At 44.0% G+C, this 16,459-nt stretch overlaps 1 protein-coding gene across 5 annotated transcripts in view; it reads right to left on the bottom strand.

The window, feature by feature from the left end:
- The window catches only part of Sytl2 (synaptotagmin like 2), a 117,413-nt gene that overhangs the window by 64,090 nt on the left and 36,864 nt on the right, over positions 1-16,459 (bottom strand). For 2 of the 5 annotated variants that reach the window (XM_036186523.1, XM_036186530.1), the window contains one exon: positions 6,794-7,256. In XM_036186523.1, the coding sequence (XP_036042416.1) occupies positions 6,794-6,894 (101 nt within the window). In that variant the 5' untranslated portion in view covers positions 6,895-7,256. Of the gene's footprint in view, positions 1-6,793; positions 7,257-16,459 lie in introns of those variants that run through there. The other 3 variants (XM_036186560.1, XM_036186544.1, XM_036186551.1) reach the window with 3 other exon arrangements.

The raw sequence follows: 16,459 nt of genomic DNA, 5'->3' as shown, positions 1-16,459 counted from the left end.
TTTCCTGGAATTGACACTGTTCACACTTCATCACCCTTTCTATACATGCATGTCATGTTTAAATTAGCATAAAGAAAATGCCCGGTAAACACTGGTGGACAGCAGGACATCATTCAGTCCAAAAATGCCACTGTCCTGTCAGCCTTCCAGACCAAGCGTCCAGTAGGTCTAATGCACAGTACCCCTTCTGCCCATTAACATCTGCACAAGCTCTGCTTGAGTGAGTACACACTTAGCCTCTGCATGGCATTTCATCCTTCTGATTTCACTACAAAGAATTTAGTCAATAGCAAAAAATAGCCGTTGTGTCTGCTCTGTATGCTAAATGCCACATTTAAACCTTTTCTGGTCATTTGTTCACTTGGTCATTCATTAATTTCCTAACATATACCAGGCATTGGGCATAAAATTCAGTCTATAGCCATGATGGCTGGTGGCCATTCTTTTCAGTGCACAGGGAATGTGAAGACTTATAGAGGAAAACGAGAACAATGGCGTTTTCCAGACTGGATTCAAGTTGTCCCCAGCTCACCTCCTTCTCACTGTGTATACACACGCACTCTAACTTCCAGCTCCTTGACAAGATTGACAAAGGCCTGACATCATCGGCAAGACCTGATCAATACTACCTATTCAGATGTGAGTAGGGAAGCTCAGCAGACCGGTCAAAGAGATGCTCATATTCATTCTCCTGAGTCAGTCCCTCCCCACCCCACAAGCCCCGCAATATATTCCAGGAAAGATGATAAGATTGCATGACTTAAAAATGGCTGCAATGTCTAAACTAAATGATTCAGGCCCAGAGAACTTAAGAGACTTGCTCAGGGTAACACAGAGCCAGACCCAGAAATTAGCTTGACTCTCAGCAATCCCGGCCCGCTGGGTAAAACCTAACAAGATTGTGGTTTCTAAAGTAGTCCTCACTCTTTATTCTTTCTCTCAAGCATTGATGAATAATCTGGAAAACAACAGACCTGGAAAGAAAATGAGCTGAAATATCCCTTACAATCATGAAAAATGCATTTTTGAGATGCAGGCACATCACAGATCCCCATAAGCTGCTGAGTAGCAGCATAGAGTGCGAAAGCCCAAGGCCCTTTTATTTGGAGTTGGATCAGCAGGGCTGTCGTCTAACAGGCTGCTTACCCTCTTCCACTCTATCTCCCCATCCACTGGAGGGGTTGAGCTACACTGTTCTGAGAACAAAAGGAAAAGGCACGTGAAGCCCCTCAATGCTGCAGCTGCAGCCTGGGATAAACACTGGTTTGTTTTGCTTTGGTTTGGTTTGGTTTTTTTTGTTGTTGTTTTTTGTTTTGTTGGTTTTTTTTGGTGTTTTTTTTGTTTTTTGTTTTGGTTTGTTTTGTTTGTTTTTTTGTTTGGTTTTTTTTGCATTGCTTTCATGGAAAACACCACCAGAGATCCTGGAAAACAGTTTTTCAGTGAAAACTGCCTTCATTTAAAAAGAAGCAACGTCCTAAGGAGGCAGCTGAGAATCATAAGATGTGGTGGCGGTTGAGATGGTATCTACTGCAAAAAACACCCATCACAGTAGATGTGGTTGTATGCATATGGGGGGTCGGGACATGGTGCTGGTGTGGTGTACAGACAGATATATGCATCAGTTTCCTGCTGGCAGGGTGACGCAAAGCACAGGAAACGCCACCTCAGCAGTATGTCATTTTCAAACCATAAAAGTCTAAAATTACACACATGTGTGTGTAGTAATGTTTCCCTCAAAAGTGGAAGAGTCAGAGAGAGGGCCAGGGTGGAAGAGAGGAAAACATCTATCTTGATGTCTGCTTCTCTGTTGACCTATTAAACATCTCCACTCAGGAGTAAGGGACACAAGATGATAGCAACTTGAGCCCAGTGCTTGTGACTGAAGCAGAAATAGCCCAGAAGACAGACGTGGCATTGAGAGTCACCCGGGGCTGTTGCCTTCCCATGTGCACCCCAGAGACCGTGTGTTGTAGAATATTCTTTTAAGGCGTTTTACTTTTGTTCATGTTGCATTTGTTGAACTCTGTGAAGCTGTGTTACTGTGCCTGACTAAAACACCTGATGGTCTAATAAGGAACTGAACAGCCAATAACAAGACAGGAAGAAGGATAGGTGGGGCTGGCAGGCACTGAGAAAATATAAAAGGAGGAATCTGAAAGGAGAAGCAGCCAGAGAAGCAGGAGGACCCAGGGGCCAGCCATGCTGCCACCCAGCTACACAGCAAGTCACAGAGTAAGTGTAAGATTTACAGAAGTAAGAGAATGGGAAAAGCCCAGAGGCAAAAGGTAGATGGGCTAATTTAGGTTAAGAAAAGTTGACAAGAAGCAAGTCAAGCTAAGGCCAGGCATTCATAATTAAGAATATGATTAAATCTCCATGTGTGATTTATTTGGGTCCATGTCCATATGCTACACTGACAGCTTGGGTGGTTTAGGAAGTGAGCATGTCTCCTGCATGATGCTCACTTTTATCACCCAGGAAATCAGGGTGGAAGGCAGCCTACAACCTACATCATCCCCAAAGTATCTTGCATGGATTTGGACATGAGCAATTGGAAGCATTAGATGTGTGGAAAGTGGCAAACCATGACAGCCTCACTGACCAGGATTCTGAATCAGTGGCTGGCTTTGTAGAAAACAGTACAAGAGTCCTCCATTGGCATCCTCACAGCTGTGGGATGGCTGTATTCCTAACGCCCAAGACAATTAACAAATGAAAGTCATTAACAACTGAAATCCTAGTTCATGAGAAGCTGAGGCAGAAGGAAACCACATTTTGAAGCTAGCCTGGGCCACACAATGAAGACGGGGAAGGGGGCTAGAGAGATGGCTCAGTGAGGAAAATACTTTCTCCACAAGCATGAGGATCTGACTTCAATCCTCAGAACCAACATGAAACCAGGTACAGCAACACACATCTATAGGCCCTGTACTTCTACAGCAAGATGGGAGTCAGAGACAGGAGAACCACTCAGAGCCCACACAACCTGATGCCTGTAGTGGTGAAACTGTGTCTCAAAAACTGTGGAAATGGAGGGCCAATGCCCAAGCTTTTTTCTGACCTATACATGTATTCCATGACACACATATATGCCTGCATTCTCTCTCTCTCTCTCTCTCTCTCTCTCTCTCTCTCTCTCTCTCTCTCTCTCACACACACACACACACACACACACACACACACACACACACACAGAATAGATAGTAGTGGTGGCTGGCCTTACTTTTCTAATGACGCCCACTGTAATTAACCCCTCTAGATTGGTTTGGACAAGGAGAAAAACAACTGAAGCTGTAAAAGCGTGTAAGAACAAAATTTAGATTTTTCAAATTTCCCATTGACAATCCTTTAAATGGATAAAGGCCATGGGATAGTAAATTCCTTAAGGACTGGGACCATGTCTTCAATCATCTTCAAATACCAGTCGCATTACCATCCAGGGCAGTTTCTTCATTTACAAGCTATGCAACTATATGCCGTTGCATTAAAAACAGTTGGGACTTTGGGGAGCAATTCCTTGACAAGGAACCCATCTATTAGGCAGCATTCTCTGTGCCTTTTGAGTGGCACAAGCTGAGTGGTAGGTAGGAAGGAGGATTCAAATGTACCCACCACCTTTTGCATGCCAGGAAGACTAAGAGGCATTTTTACAGTCTGACTTGGTCAGGACTTGGTCTCTGAGTTGAAGCTCAGAAAGGAGATTAAGTGACTTGTCCTAATGAGCCACAGCTGATCAACGACTGGCTGCAGAGCCACATTCTTGGGACACATCAAATGAGGCTCTTTCAGTAGGATCCACCGTCCTGTGACTGTCTGCCCTTTCCAGTGCTCATTGGCACTAGTCCTAAGGGCCTGGCCCCATCTGTGGTCAAGTCCACAAGAAATTCTTGGTGCCCAGTTAGAAAGATGTCCAAGAAGTGTTAGTAGCTAGGCCTGATAAAAGTTTTTTTTTTGTTTTGTTTTGTTTTTTTTTGCCACCTCTAGGCTTCTTCCTGTCATGTATTTACAGCAGCAATAAAATAGCAGTGACAGGAACCCTCAGGATCCTGCCAGGCCCTCCCAGAACAACAGACTCGAGGAGAGTCTCCCAAAGGACACAGCACTACCGCAGAGGCTGTGGCCCAGTGGTTCTTTGCCCCTAAGTGGACGGTACAGTCCTAGCCTTGCCAAGGCTCAGGGCTATTATGAGAACCACAGAGGATAAAGTTTAGCAAAAGGTTTGTAAACTGTAAGTGGGTGGAGCATTAACGCTGCTGCAAAGTTCTGGCGGCTGAATTGGTATCAGTCCTCTACATTTGCAGGTGACATGGGAGAAAGCACGGTCCCATTCTCATGACCACAGCTCCATGTCAGCCTGCTATCATGACTGACACCCCCTCCTCCACTGGCATGTCTCAGAGAGAGAAAAAGTCAGCAGAGATCAGGATTTGACTCTCACTTGTGACGCCTACTAGTTGGGCAAATCACCCACCTGTCACATAGTAAATTTCCACATGTAATCAACTAGGGCCATCATATCCCGCTCCATTGCTCAACTGCACAAAAGAGAGCAAGATCAAGAGAAATAATGAGCATCTTAATCCCTTTGTAACTTGCCAAGCACCGTTCATTTACTGTCCTCGGTAGCAATAATCGACACCTGAAATGATTGAACTGAGCTTTTTAAATAAAGCGTTCCTGTTCAGTGAGAGTCAATACAAACAAATCCATCCTTTGTAGCCCGGGTATTCCAGGAAATAAGAGCATGACTTATTTTTCCTTCTGGAATTCTGGAATTGGGACCATTAAGCCAATACCACTAATTTACATTCAGAAACTCTTTCGCTGCTTTCAAAGCCCATGATCACAGAGACAGTAAGTAGGTGGCAGGACCCAGACCCTAGAAGGGACAGTGAATAATTAGGTCCAGTCATTCAGCAGCATGCTCTGTGTTCTTTCTACTGTGGACATGAGTGAAAGTGGTAGGAATGCTGACAGGGAACATTTGGGTTATATTTAAAAGGATCCTAGGTCAAGTTGGCACTTTTCTTTGAAGGACCCAAGTCAAATGGAAAGTTGACCTGTTTGAAGAGCGCTTTTAATTTTGCTCTTAAAACCAATGATAGCAATTCTGTAAGTATTTAGAAATATGAACTACTTCTCTTATTTTTTTAAACTTTAAAAATTAAATTTTAGCTTAGGTCACAATTCTTTATCAAAAAAAGTCAATGCATATAAAAATACATACAAAGTTAGCTGGACATAGTAATACATGCTGATAAATCCCCGATTTATGAGTCTGAGACAGAAAGATCCTGAGTCTGAGGCCAGATTGAATTATACAGCAACACTGTCTCAATCTCAGATCTCTCTCTCTCTCTCTCTCTCTCTCTCTCTCTCTCTCTCTCACACACACACACACACACACACACACACTCTCTCTCTCTCACACACACACACTCTCTCTCTCTCTCTCTCTCTCACACACACACACACACACTCTCTCTCTCACACACACACACATGTACATACAAATACACACACACTCTCTGTCTCACACATAAACACTATCTCTCATACACACATACACACACACACACACACACACACACACACACACACACACAAACAAACAAAACTACCAGCTACATTTCTTTTCCTTTTCTGTTTTTTAAAATTTTTCTTTATTTTTCATATGCAATATTGAATGTGTGTGTGTGTGTGTGTGTGTGTGTGTGTGTGTGTGTGTGTGTATCTGTGTGTGTGTGCACATTCTGGTGTGCATGTGCTCAAGTGTGCTTGCTCAGGAACATGTGGAGACCAGAGATTGACAATACATATTTATCCTCAATTGCTCTCCATCATTACATTTTTTTCATACAGAGTCTCTCACTGAAACTGGAACCCACTCATTCAGCTATACTGGCTAGCCAGTAAGCCTCAGAGGTCCTCAGTTTCTGTCTTCCCAGCAATGGGACTATAAACACATGTGGGGCCATGCCTGGCAGGTCATTATGCTTAGGTGGCAATACTTGAATGACTGAACTAGCCCTCCAGCACCTTTTTCTGTTGCTTATTTGCTTTTTGTTTTTGTTTTGCTTTGCTTTTTAAGAGATAGGGTTTTATATAATAACCTAGGCTAGCACTGAACTCCAGGTAATCCGCCTGACTCAGACTCCCAAATTCTGGGACTACAGAACAGACATAAGCCATCATGCTTGGTTCTGTGTCTCATTTTAAAATGAGTCAAAAGCATCTCTGGGTGTGTTTCTGTTTGGGGAAGTAGGATGTCACTGTATTGCCCACACTGATCACAAACTGTGAGCTTAAGTGGTCCCACCTCACTCTCCTGAGCAGCTTGAACTACGGGTCCACACCACATGCCTAGCTAAAGTTTTTAATCGAGACCTTATTTCTAGCAGGAGTACAGCAGGTAAATTAACAAACATCAGGAGCTGGGGGGTGGTGGCACACGCCTTTAGTCCCAGCACTCATGAGGCAGAGGCAGGAGGATCTCTGTGAGTTGGAGGCCAGCCTGGTCTACAGAACACGGTCCAGGACAGGCTCCAAAGCTACACAGAGAAACCCTGTCTCGAAAAACAAAAAACCAAACCAAGCAAACAAACAAAAGGAAAGAAAGAGAGAAAGTAACACCAGGAAGAAAAAGTCCTGTCCAGGAAGTTAATCTAAAATTGGAATACATAAGTTTAGGCCGCAAGACAAACTACCAGTTATGACTGAAAAGAAAACAGCCCTATTTTCTGTGGACCGCCTCTTCCTTCCCTCACACCCAAGTACTCTTCGGGCCTCTTACCTGACTCTCTCCTCTTCAGCCCTCTTCAGGGCTGCATCCCGCTGCAGAACCTTTAAAATGGCATCTTGTTCCTCCTCTGTCAGGAAGCTTAAGTCAATCATTTTGAAGTGTACACAAAAAGAACAATAGTAACAAACGTGGCCTGGGATTCTCAGGAGAAAATAGCTAAAACTATAACCAGGATGATTACAGGATACAAAAATGAAATATCTTATTTGGTAGTAAAAAGTCTTGTCTGGGCTCCACAAAAGTTTTAGGCAGATGACATCAAAATCCTAAAAGTAACGTCCCTCGAGGTAGTAGCAGTCTGTGGGATGATGAATAGGTCTCAGGAAGATGCTGCATTCCTTTCCTGTGCCTTCAGCAACATCCCTTGAGTGTGCCCTCTCTGGACCAGCCTTAGACACAGACTCTCCACGATCATCACCATCTTGAGAGACAGCCACCTTGGTGCATCCCTGACCTGGAGGATCAGGAGACAACAAACACCAATCAATGAGAAGTCCCTGTCTGTAAGCACTGCTCAGTGGTACATTTTTAAATGACCAGAGGTGATAGTTTTTGAGTGGAGGAAACCAGTTCTGCCAGCTTCCTGAGCTCAAGGTCAATGTGTCAAAAACATGCTTCCACCCAGTTCTAGATCACAGAGATGGAACACACAAAGATGCCTGTCAGTGTTTAACAACCCACCTGAGCAGTGGAGGTTCTCTTTCTAGAAATTCCTGCCTAAAAAGTGATGCTGGAGTTCAGCAGGCCCAGCAAGAGGCAACTGCAGGTGTCAAGGAATTATGGGAAAAAAATAACAGAAAATAGAGAGTCTAAGTGCTCGCCTCTTTGCAGGTGGGAACATTTCGCTGGTGTGGATCTGTAGTCTGTAATGCAGCAGAACTCACCCTGGGCAGATCTAGCACATGCTGTAGTTACTGTTGGCTCAATTGCACCTCCAACCTTCACTAGGCCTGGAGGAACCTGCCAAGCTTGTCTTTCTTCATTTCTGAACACTTAATGATATGCACATATAAAGTGGGGGAAAGGAAGAAAGAGAGAGGGTTCCAAAACACCCCCATGCCAAGTCAGCACTCTTGAGTCACAAGATAGGTAAGAATCCTATGTTACTAGAAATATCCTAAAGATGGGTGAAATAAGAAGGTGAAATGTGAAGAAAGCCATGAGGCAAAACCTTAGAGATGATTTCCTCGATTATGGGTCCTTTTAACAAGTCTAGAGCTGCCTATGTGGAACAGACTCTCAAAGCCATATGCTTAAGCAATTCTTAAAGCAGCCCCATTTAAGAAGAAAAAAAATGTGTACACAAGTGAGTGGAGTTTATAGGTACGTTGCAAAACAGAACTACTGGGCAGCTACCATAAGCCACTGGCTCGCTAGCTATAAGCCATTAATCAAGTTACTCCACCAATGTCTTGCCTGCTCCTTTATACCCAGCATTAGGATATCCTTCACAGACTGTAGTGACTACGTAAAGCAGTGATGATAAAAAGAAGATATCTTGCCCCCTGCACCAAAACCAGCCACTGAAAATACATCCTTGCCTCCCTTTTGAGGCCAGACTTTTGTTGCCAAATAAGATTGTGCTTGGTCAAAACTGACTACAACTTTTTTGTTTGTCTTTGTATTTTTTTCTTATTGATTTTCTTTTTGTAATTTGTTTTGATTTTCATTTTTTGTTGTTTTGTTGTATTTTTTGATAAAGAGAGCGAGAACATGCAGTTGGGTGGTGAGGGAGGTTGGGAGAATCTGTGAGGCGTAAGGAGAGGAGAAGAATATGATAAAATAGATTTATGAAAACAATTGTAATAAACATTTTTAAAAGAGAAAATAAATGTTCACTCACACACACTAAGATTTTGTTTGGTTGTCTGTTTTCCATTTATCTTTGTGATATGAAATTTGAACTTCATAAACAGAAACTGATGACTTTCATTTTTCTGTAGCTCTTTTATCTTGTCACAGTAACTACACACACGAATACATTATTTCAATAGTCTCTTTTTTAAAACTTCATGTACTTGTATAGGCTATACCCTGCCTGTCTGCCTTGGAATCTGCTCATTCTTCAAGGCAGATCAAAGTTACCACCTCCATGAAGCCTTTCCTAACGTCCATAGCCAGCAGTAAAACCTAGACTACATTAAATCATTGTTCCTAACTTTCCATGCCCTCCCTGTAACAGACTTGAACCTGACCCACCTGATACAGGATTACTCTGGCTGACCCACAGCTACAAAAGAAACAAATGCTTATTGTTAGAAACCACTAAAGTTTCACATTTGCAGCAGAAGCCTAGCTGATACAAAGCCTCCTCCTTTGCCATATGTGTGTGTGTGTGTGTGTGTGTGTGTGTGTGTGTGTGTGTGTATATGTATATATGAATATGTGTATATACATATGTGAACATATATTTCATCAATACATATGGATAGTTATTCCCTTTATCTAAATATAATTACAATAACGAGTGCTATATGTTATTGAAGGAGAGATGCCCTACCATAATTGCTTTCAGGCCCTTCTATTTTACTGAATCTCTGGATGTGAATAAATACATGAACAAATCAGCCAATTGGTTTCAACACACACCATTACCAAGACACAGTCATCTCTGTTCTTCTCTTCTTTTACACACAGCAACTTCCTCAGATCCCCAAGGTTGGCAAGGAGATCGATTTAAGCCACATACTTAGAACTGTACCCACAGTGAGACCTTCCCTGCACTGCAGTGTGGTGGAGTAAGAGATTGCTTTGGGACAGGACGAGAGAAACACTTTCAATGTCTCACAGTAGTAATGGGAAGGGCTGCTGAAGGCCCAATATTGGTTTCCACACCTCCAAGGGAAAGAAGGCAAGTTAACCGGTACTTGTGTGTACTGATGTCTAAGGGTCAAAACAAAAACAAGCAAAAACAAAAGCTCCTCTTATGGCAGGCTGTCAGCAAGGCAGAGGTAATTTTCTCATTTTCCAGTGCAGTGCAGGGCTGGAACCCTCTCCTCGTAGGTGGGTAGTCAGGGACCTCTATCCCCCAGACTGTAAGAGGCTGCCCCAGAGCGCCTGAGACTCTTCAGAACCACATCCTTACCTGCTCCCACTATTTCAGGTGGCCTTTAGCTAGGAGCTAAAGGAGTGTTTCTTTCATTCCTTCCCTCAGCCAATAGAGAGCCTGTATACTTCTACACACTAGAGGGCAGCAAAGAGCAAGTGAGGAAGCACTTCCTGTTGTGTAGACCTTACATGTGACCAGCAAGAGACTGGTCAAATTAAATAATACAACCAATTCTTTCTAAACTTTACAGTCTAAATGATCAAACTATGTACCATGTTGGAAGGTGACAAGTGCTACGGAAGAAAAAAGCAGAAGAGGAAGTCGAGTAACCACGTGAGAGAAGGGGGATTTGGTTAGTGTAGGCCTCTCTGACATGACATTTGAACAAAAACTTGAGAAAGATGAAGAGATGTGCCATGCTGATATCACAGCACCCTGAGGTGGGAGTGAAAGCCACAAATTGTCTAGGGCTGGGTACCACAGAGTGAGCCAGGATAACAGGAAGAGCAGGTCAGAGAGGAAGTGGTCCAGACTGCACTGGGTATTGGAAGGACTGTAAGGTTCTGGCTCTCAGACTAAGATGGCGCAGCATTAAGGAGAGGCAGGTAAAGAGAGAAGGGAGTGAATGTTTCCTAAGTGCCTCCAACGTGCCTGGTACTCATTCTGCTTCTCCACAGAATGATGCTGAAGTGGGTCCCATGTTTTGACAAAGAGACTGAGCCCAAAGAAGGCTTTTGCCATCAAGTGGGATTGGCATTTACCAATTGTTTTGACATGATAGCCCAACCTGTTGTTGGCATCTTATTCAGTGCCCACTTCGACACAGAACCCTTAAAATGAGGTGGCAAAATAAAGTTCTTCTGTCTGTAGACCATCATTCTCTTCTTAAAGCATAAAGGAATCGCTGCCTTGTGGCTATAAGATGTTATATCCCCTGAAGTGCCCAGCACTCTTACCACCCCCTCCCTCTAGAAGGGGTTAATAATATCTGTAAGGAGGGGGAGCCAAAAAAGAACATGCCTGTATTCACAGGGATCACTGACTCACATGAGTCACAGAAGTATCGCAGCGGTGAGTAGAAAGTTTCCTGTGTGTTCAGCCTCCCACCCATCTTTGGTATGTTGCCAAGTGATCGTTCTATAACTCAGATCCAAACAAAACATATGCTACGCTGAAAACCCTTTGCTGTCTTTTCATGGTCCAATAACTGAAGCTAAAAGTCCTTAACATGGCCTGGGAACTCACACCTCTTTCTTCCTCAAGCTCCTTTCCTTTAGAACCAGTCATGCTGAACACGTGCAGTTCCTTTGGTCACTGGGTCTTTGCATAGGCTAGTCTTGCCTTCTGCTTCCTGATTTACATGCTACTTAACTTTACTAATCTCTTTCTAACTGCTCCAGGCCAGGTAGGAGTCCCTCTGCTGTGTTCCGTTAGCCTCTGACTCGGACTATCGCAATAGACATTGGCCCGTCTCAAACTCAGGTCCACTCATTTGCCACCCACTGATTTAGAGGTATGGTTTGGGTTTCTGAGAGTTTTATGTCCGCAGCAACTGCCACTCAATAGGAATGAAAATATTGGTAGAAATTAAAGAAGGTGGAGGGCATAGAGCACCTACTTCCTATGAACCCAGCTTTAGGACCCAGGAGTAATAACTCCAATCCATGTTACCCACTGGGTTCTAGCTCCAGATCTTGTAGCTGGTTTGAACATCACATGGTTTCTCTTAGACTCTTGTCTTAGAGAAGAATCTAAGAATCCCATGAGGATGAGTGAATGCATTCTTTTCTTTAGGGACATTATTACAAAGTGCTGGTGAGAATGTAGGACACTACAGATGACACATAATGATGGTTGGTTTTGTCACCTTGGCACAAACTAGAGGCCCCTGGGAGGCAAGAAACCTCAACTGACAATTTGCCTCCCTTAGATTGACCTGTGGGCATGTCTTAATGAATTATTTATGTGGGAAGGCCCAGGCCACTATGAACCATGCCATATTTCACACACATACACACACACACACAGAGAGAGAGAGAGAGAGAGAGAGAGAGAGAGAGAGAGAGAGAGAGACTGAGCAACCCAAGTGAAGCAAGCCAATAAGCAGCACTCCTCCATGGTCTCTGCATCAACTTCTATCTCTAGGTTTCTGCCCTGCTTCACTTCCTGCTCTGACTTCCCTCGATGATGAATTGTGACCAGGATGTCTAAACCAAATAAATCTTCTCTTCCTCAAGATGCTTTTGTTCACAGCAGCAGAAACCAAACTAGGGCACATTCGAAGACCTAGGAACAGCATCAAAGAAGGGCAACAGGAGAGCTTTGACTGTGCGCTGTTTGATTGACATTTGCTGTGTGTCACCCCTGCCGAGGCTCAGCTACAAAAGGGAGTGCTCCTAGGGTCAACTGTCTAAAAACTAAACCGGAGTGAGAAAACTAGACCATAGCAGCACTGGCTTTTGCTGACAGCAGAGAGGAAATCTGGGTTTGCAGCCTCAACCTCAATCATCTTCTGACTAAACTCGGGTTAATTAGAGAATCTCTTTCCCAGCATGCTCTGCCACAAGAAGGGAGCCAGAACCCATTCTTTGCTTTCCTGCAAAGCTGTTGGTATATCAAAAAAGGCCTCAAGCCCCAATGAAGGGATGAAAACTCATGTCTGCAGTGACTCTCACATGATGAGTTATTCAGGAGAAAAGCAAATTGTTCTGACAGTCCCATGACATCAAGGATAAAATCTAAAAAGAGGAGAATACACTGGATGATAGAAAAAGAGTCAAAACAAGTATGTCTGAGTTGGAGAGAATGGTGCTTAACCAAAATATAATAAAAATAAGAAAAGCTCTGACCAATGATCCCCCATTCCTGGTAGTAATACTTATAAGGCCCATTGCACATAGAGCTGACTGTCTCATAGCCTTTCTAAATCACAGTGGCATTGAAGGATGCATGGAATAACTAACCCACAGGTGCCGCAGGAGAAGCTGAGGATGGAGTGAGAACAATCAGGATTCTTTCATGTCTCCTCACCAGCAGAAAGGCCCCTCCTGAATATCCTACACCACAGGCATGCAAGCAGGCATGAAAGCTAACACCATTGCACCAAGGTGGAGCTAGCTGATCAGCTCTACATGCTGGCTCCATTTCACCTTGCCCCCTGGAACCACATTTGTCTCTTGTTCCTTTTGCATCGGTATTGCTGCCCTTCTATTCTGGCTCTGGCCTTCTTCTGCAGGTCCTGGATTAATTTCCTTAACTTGTTCATCGATCTGTTTGTAACCTCTGGGTCATTTTCATACATAAACTTCTAGATTCTGCATCTGGCATTTTACCCACTTTTGTATCTTTAAATTCTGTTGTGAGGGAGCAATGATCTTTTAGAGGAGCGACATGGCTTGTCTTTTCATGCTTCTTCTGTTTCTGTGTTAAGATTTGTGCATCCATTGGTTGGGGTACTTGTTTGGGTTTTATCTGGAGAGCTTTCCAGTGAGCACTTTATAATTTAGAGCTCAATCCTCAGCATGACTTTTGGATTTGGTGGCTGCTGCCCTTCCCAACACTTCCAGTTCAGTCACACAGTTGACAGAGTTTATAAATTTAAACTCTCCCTCTCTCCCTCCCTCTCTCCCTCCCTCCCTCCCTTCCTCCTGTGGTTGGCATATTGCGCACCCACCCCAATAGACTTATCTGGGGGTCAGAGAACAGAATAGCCACTATATTAAACATAGGTTTAGGCAGTGGTAGCACATGCCTTTAATCCTACCATTCCAGACACAGAGATCCATTTGGATCTCTGTGAGTTCAAAGCCACACTGGAAATGGCCAGATATAGTGACACACACCTTTAATCCCAGAAGTGATGGCAGAAAGCAGAAAGGTATATAAGGCGTGAGGCCTAGGAACTAGAGTCTTGTTAAGCTTTTGGCTTTTAGCAGCAGTTCAGCTGAGATCCATTTGGATGAGGACTCAGAAGCTTTCAGTCTGAGGAAACAAGATCAGCTGAGGAATTGGCGAGGTGAGGTTGGCTGTGGCTTGTTCTGTTTCTCTGATCTTTCAGCGTTCACCCCCAATACTTGGCTCCGGGTCTGTTTTCATTAATAAGACCATTTAAGATTCATGTTACATCCTCCCCCATCTTTGTGCATGTGTGTGTGTGTGTGTGTGTGTGTGTGTGTGTGTGTGTAGATGGATATGAGCATGCCAAGGCACACATGTAGAGGTCAGAAGACAACCTGGGGGAGTCAGTTCTCTCCCTCCACCAGGCAGATCCTAAGGACCAAGCTCAGATCATAAGACTTGACAGCAGGTGCTGATGTCCAGAAATGTGCATTTCCAATGATGTCCCCACCTGATGTGTCTGTCTGACCACTATAAAAGATTCCCCAGTAGGTCAGAAATGGCTGGTGACTGGCTAAGAGTTCAGCAGCCACTAAAGGTTGAACACATTCCTTTACGTGCCAGTTGTTTTCCAGCTGTGGCAAGAGTGAATGCCCACGCCCACAGTCACAGCTGCGGAGTCTTCACGAGGTCTTTGTGCAGACACGAAAACTGAGACAGAGAGGAGCTAGACAGGTGCTCCAGGTCGCACAGCTGCCTGGCATTAGAGCCAGGACGCTCCAGGAAAACTTTCTCCTACAGGGCATATCCCGTTTCAGCAGAAATACAGATTATTAGATGAGCTGGCCTGTGCTTCACAGTATTCCTGAAACCCACACCCTGATAGCAAGCAGGAATTACAGACCAATTCTAGATTCAATTTTTCTCAAGGTTTCATAGTTAAAGGCGGGGAGTGGAGGAGCCAGCTGATTCATTAACTAGACTGGAATTAACCCAGAAACATAAAGTTAACTCAACTGGAGCTTTCATTAGCTTAGACTTTAAAAGCCTCATTTGGCTAGAGCTATGCACATTCCCAGCCAGGCTTGCGTGAGGAGGGACTCTCTCCAGATGTATTCACTTGGGGTTCCTAAAGCTTGCCACTGCATCACCTGAAAAACTTTAAAAAGTTCCCAGCTCTCCTATTTAGGGGAAGGCAAGGAACTACCAAAAATACTCAGGAGAAATGGAAGTGGGCAGTGGAGAGACAGATAAATTGGAACAAGGTACAATAAGACACATAATATAAAATTGCAACAGTGAGCTCCTCACTCTGCATACTAATTTTAAAGTATTTAAAGGAAATCTGTTCAGGTTTCTTCACATCCTCCTTCCCGGGCTCCTACCCACCCCAAGTGATTCTCATGTGACAGGTCAAAGGAAGGAGCCCTGGGAGACGTCTGTTACAGGCCCCAGGTGACTATAATGTAGAGCGTGAGATGAGACTGCTGAACTGATTGGTCTTCTCCCCATCTAAACCCTGCTTGAATCCAGTATGTAGGAATGAAGAAAACAAGGTACCCAGAGCAGAGAACATGAAGCAACACCACCCAGTCCAGCATCATGCACCAGTACCCTGAGAATGAGTATCTTCATAAAGTGATGCAGCCAGGACACAGATTTTAAGGAGGTACTAAAGATGTTGCCAGTACAGCAGCAACACTTACCATCCTTGTCTCAAAAGCTATCATACCCTATCACCTCAGGCTCCTCACCCTAGTTTCATACCCACTCACATCTCTGCTCATTCCATGAGCCATCCCATCAAAGACACACCAGTTCCTAGAACGTGCAAAGTCTTCCTTTGTCCTCTTCACTTTCTAAACAGATGTTTTTGACTTCCAGTGTCTGCCATGATCATTCTCTATGCCCCTGACTTAAAGGGCTGCTGTGATATAGTTGAACTTACTATACTGGCTTTTAAGTCTTCTTGGAAGATGACTGATCTCTCATGAGTCTTTCAAGACACCCTTAAGGAGTCTGGGTTAGTTTCCTGGTCTGTATTTCAAGGGTAGCCAAACATACTGGACAGGGTTATCATGACGCTGACATTTGGCTGTAAGTAAAACAGAATGGGCATAGCAAATGCCCCGTAAACATCCCTTCACAAGAAGGCTCCAGCGTTTCCTAGCTCTCCCCCTTCCCATGTTGCCTTGAGGCTGGAGCGACTGCCGCTGCTTTTCCTCTTACCTCAGGAGACTCTCTTCCCCTCTGCCACCCTCCCACCCCATTTTAAGGAGTAAATTACTGGTTTCTATGGGCGTACTCATGCAGACCCCACCACTGAGGTCTTTGAGGAGACCTTTAAAAAGTCTTCTAAATTTGAATTGCAGGTAAGGAGAGAAGTTGGTGAGAGGATTCCATTCTTAAAATGCCAAAATTTCTCAATCCTCCCATTTAGGTTTTGACCCCCACCCCGTTCCAGCATACTATAAGTCCAAAGTGTGATATCTTGGTCTCTGGTTCTACATTAACTTCTCCACTCTGATTCTACTCTGATTTTACTTTTTTTTTTTTTTTTTTTTTTTTTGGTAGTGTGCAGAGGCCTTGGCATTACTGTGTCCTAGCATGGGGTTGACACCTAGCTGGTACCTCATTTATTGCATAATTGAAGGGAAAGAGGACAGGACAGAGAGGAAAATCAAGTCAATTCACACACACACACACACACACACACACACACACACACAGACACACACATACACATCAAGCTGGATTACATGAGGCATATA

This window comes from Onychomys torridus, chromosome 1, assembly GCF_903995425.1.
Source record: "Onychomys torridus chromosome 1, mOncTor1.1, whole genome shotgun sequence".
Taxonomy (NCBI): Eukaryota; Metazoa; Chordata; class Mammalia; order Rodentia; family Cricetidae; genus Onychomys; species Onychomys torridus.
The sequence above is the reverse complement of the archived record's forward strand: the minus strand, read 5'-3'. Positions and strand labels throughout refer to the sequence as shown.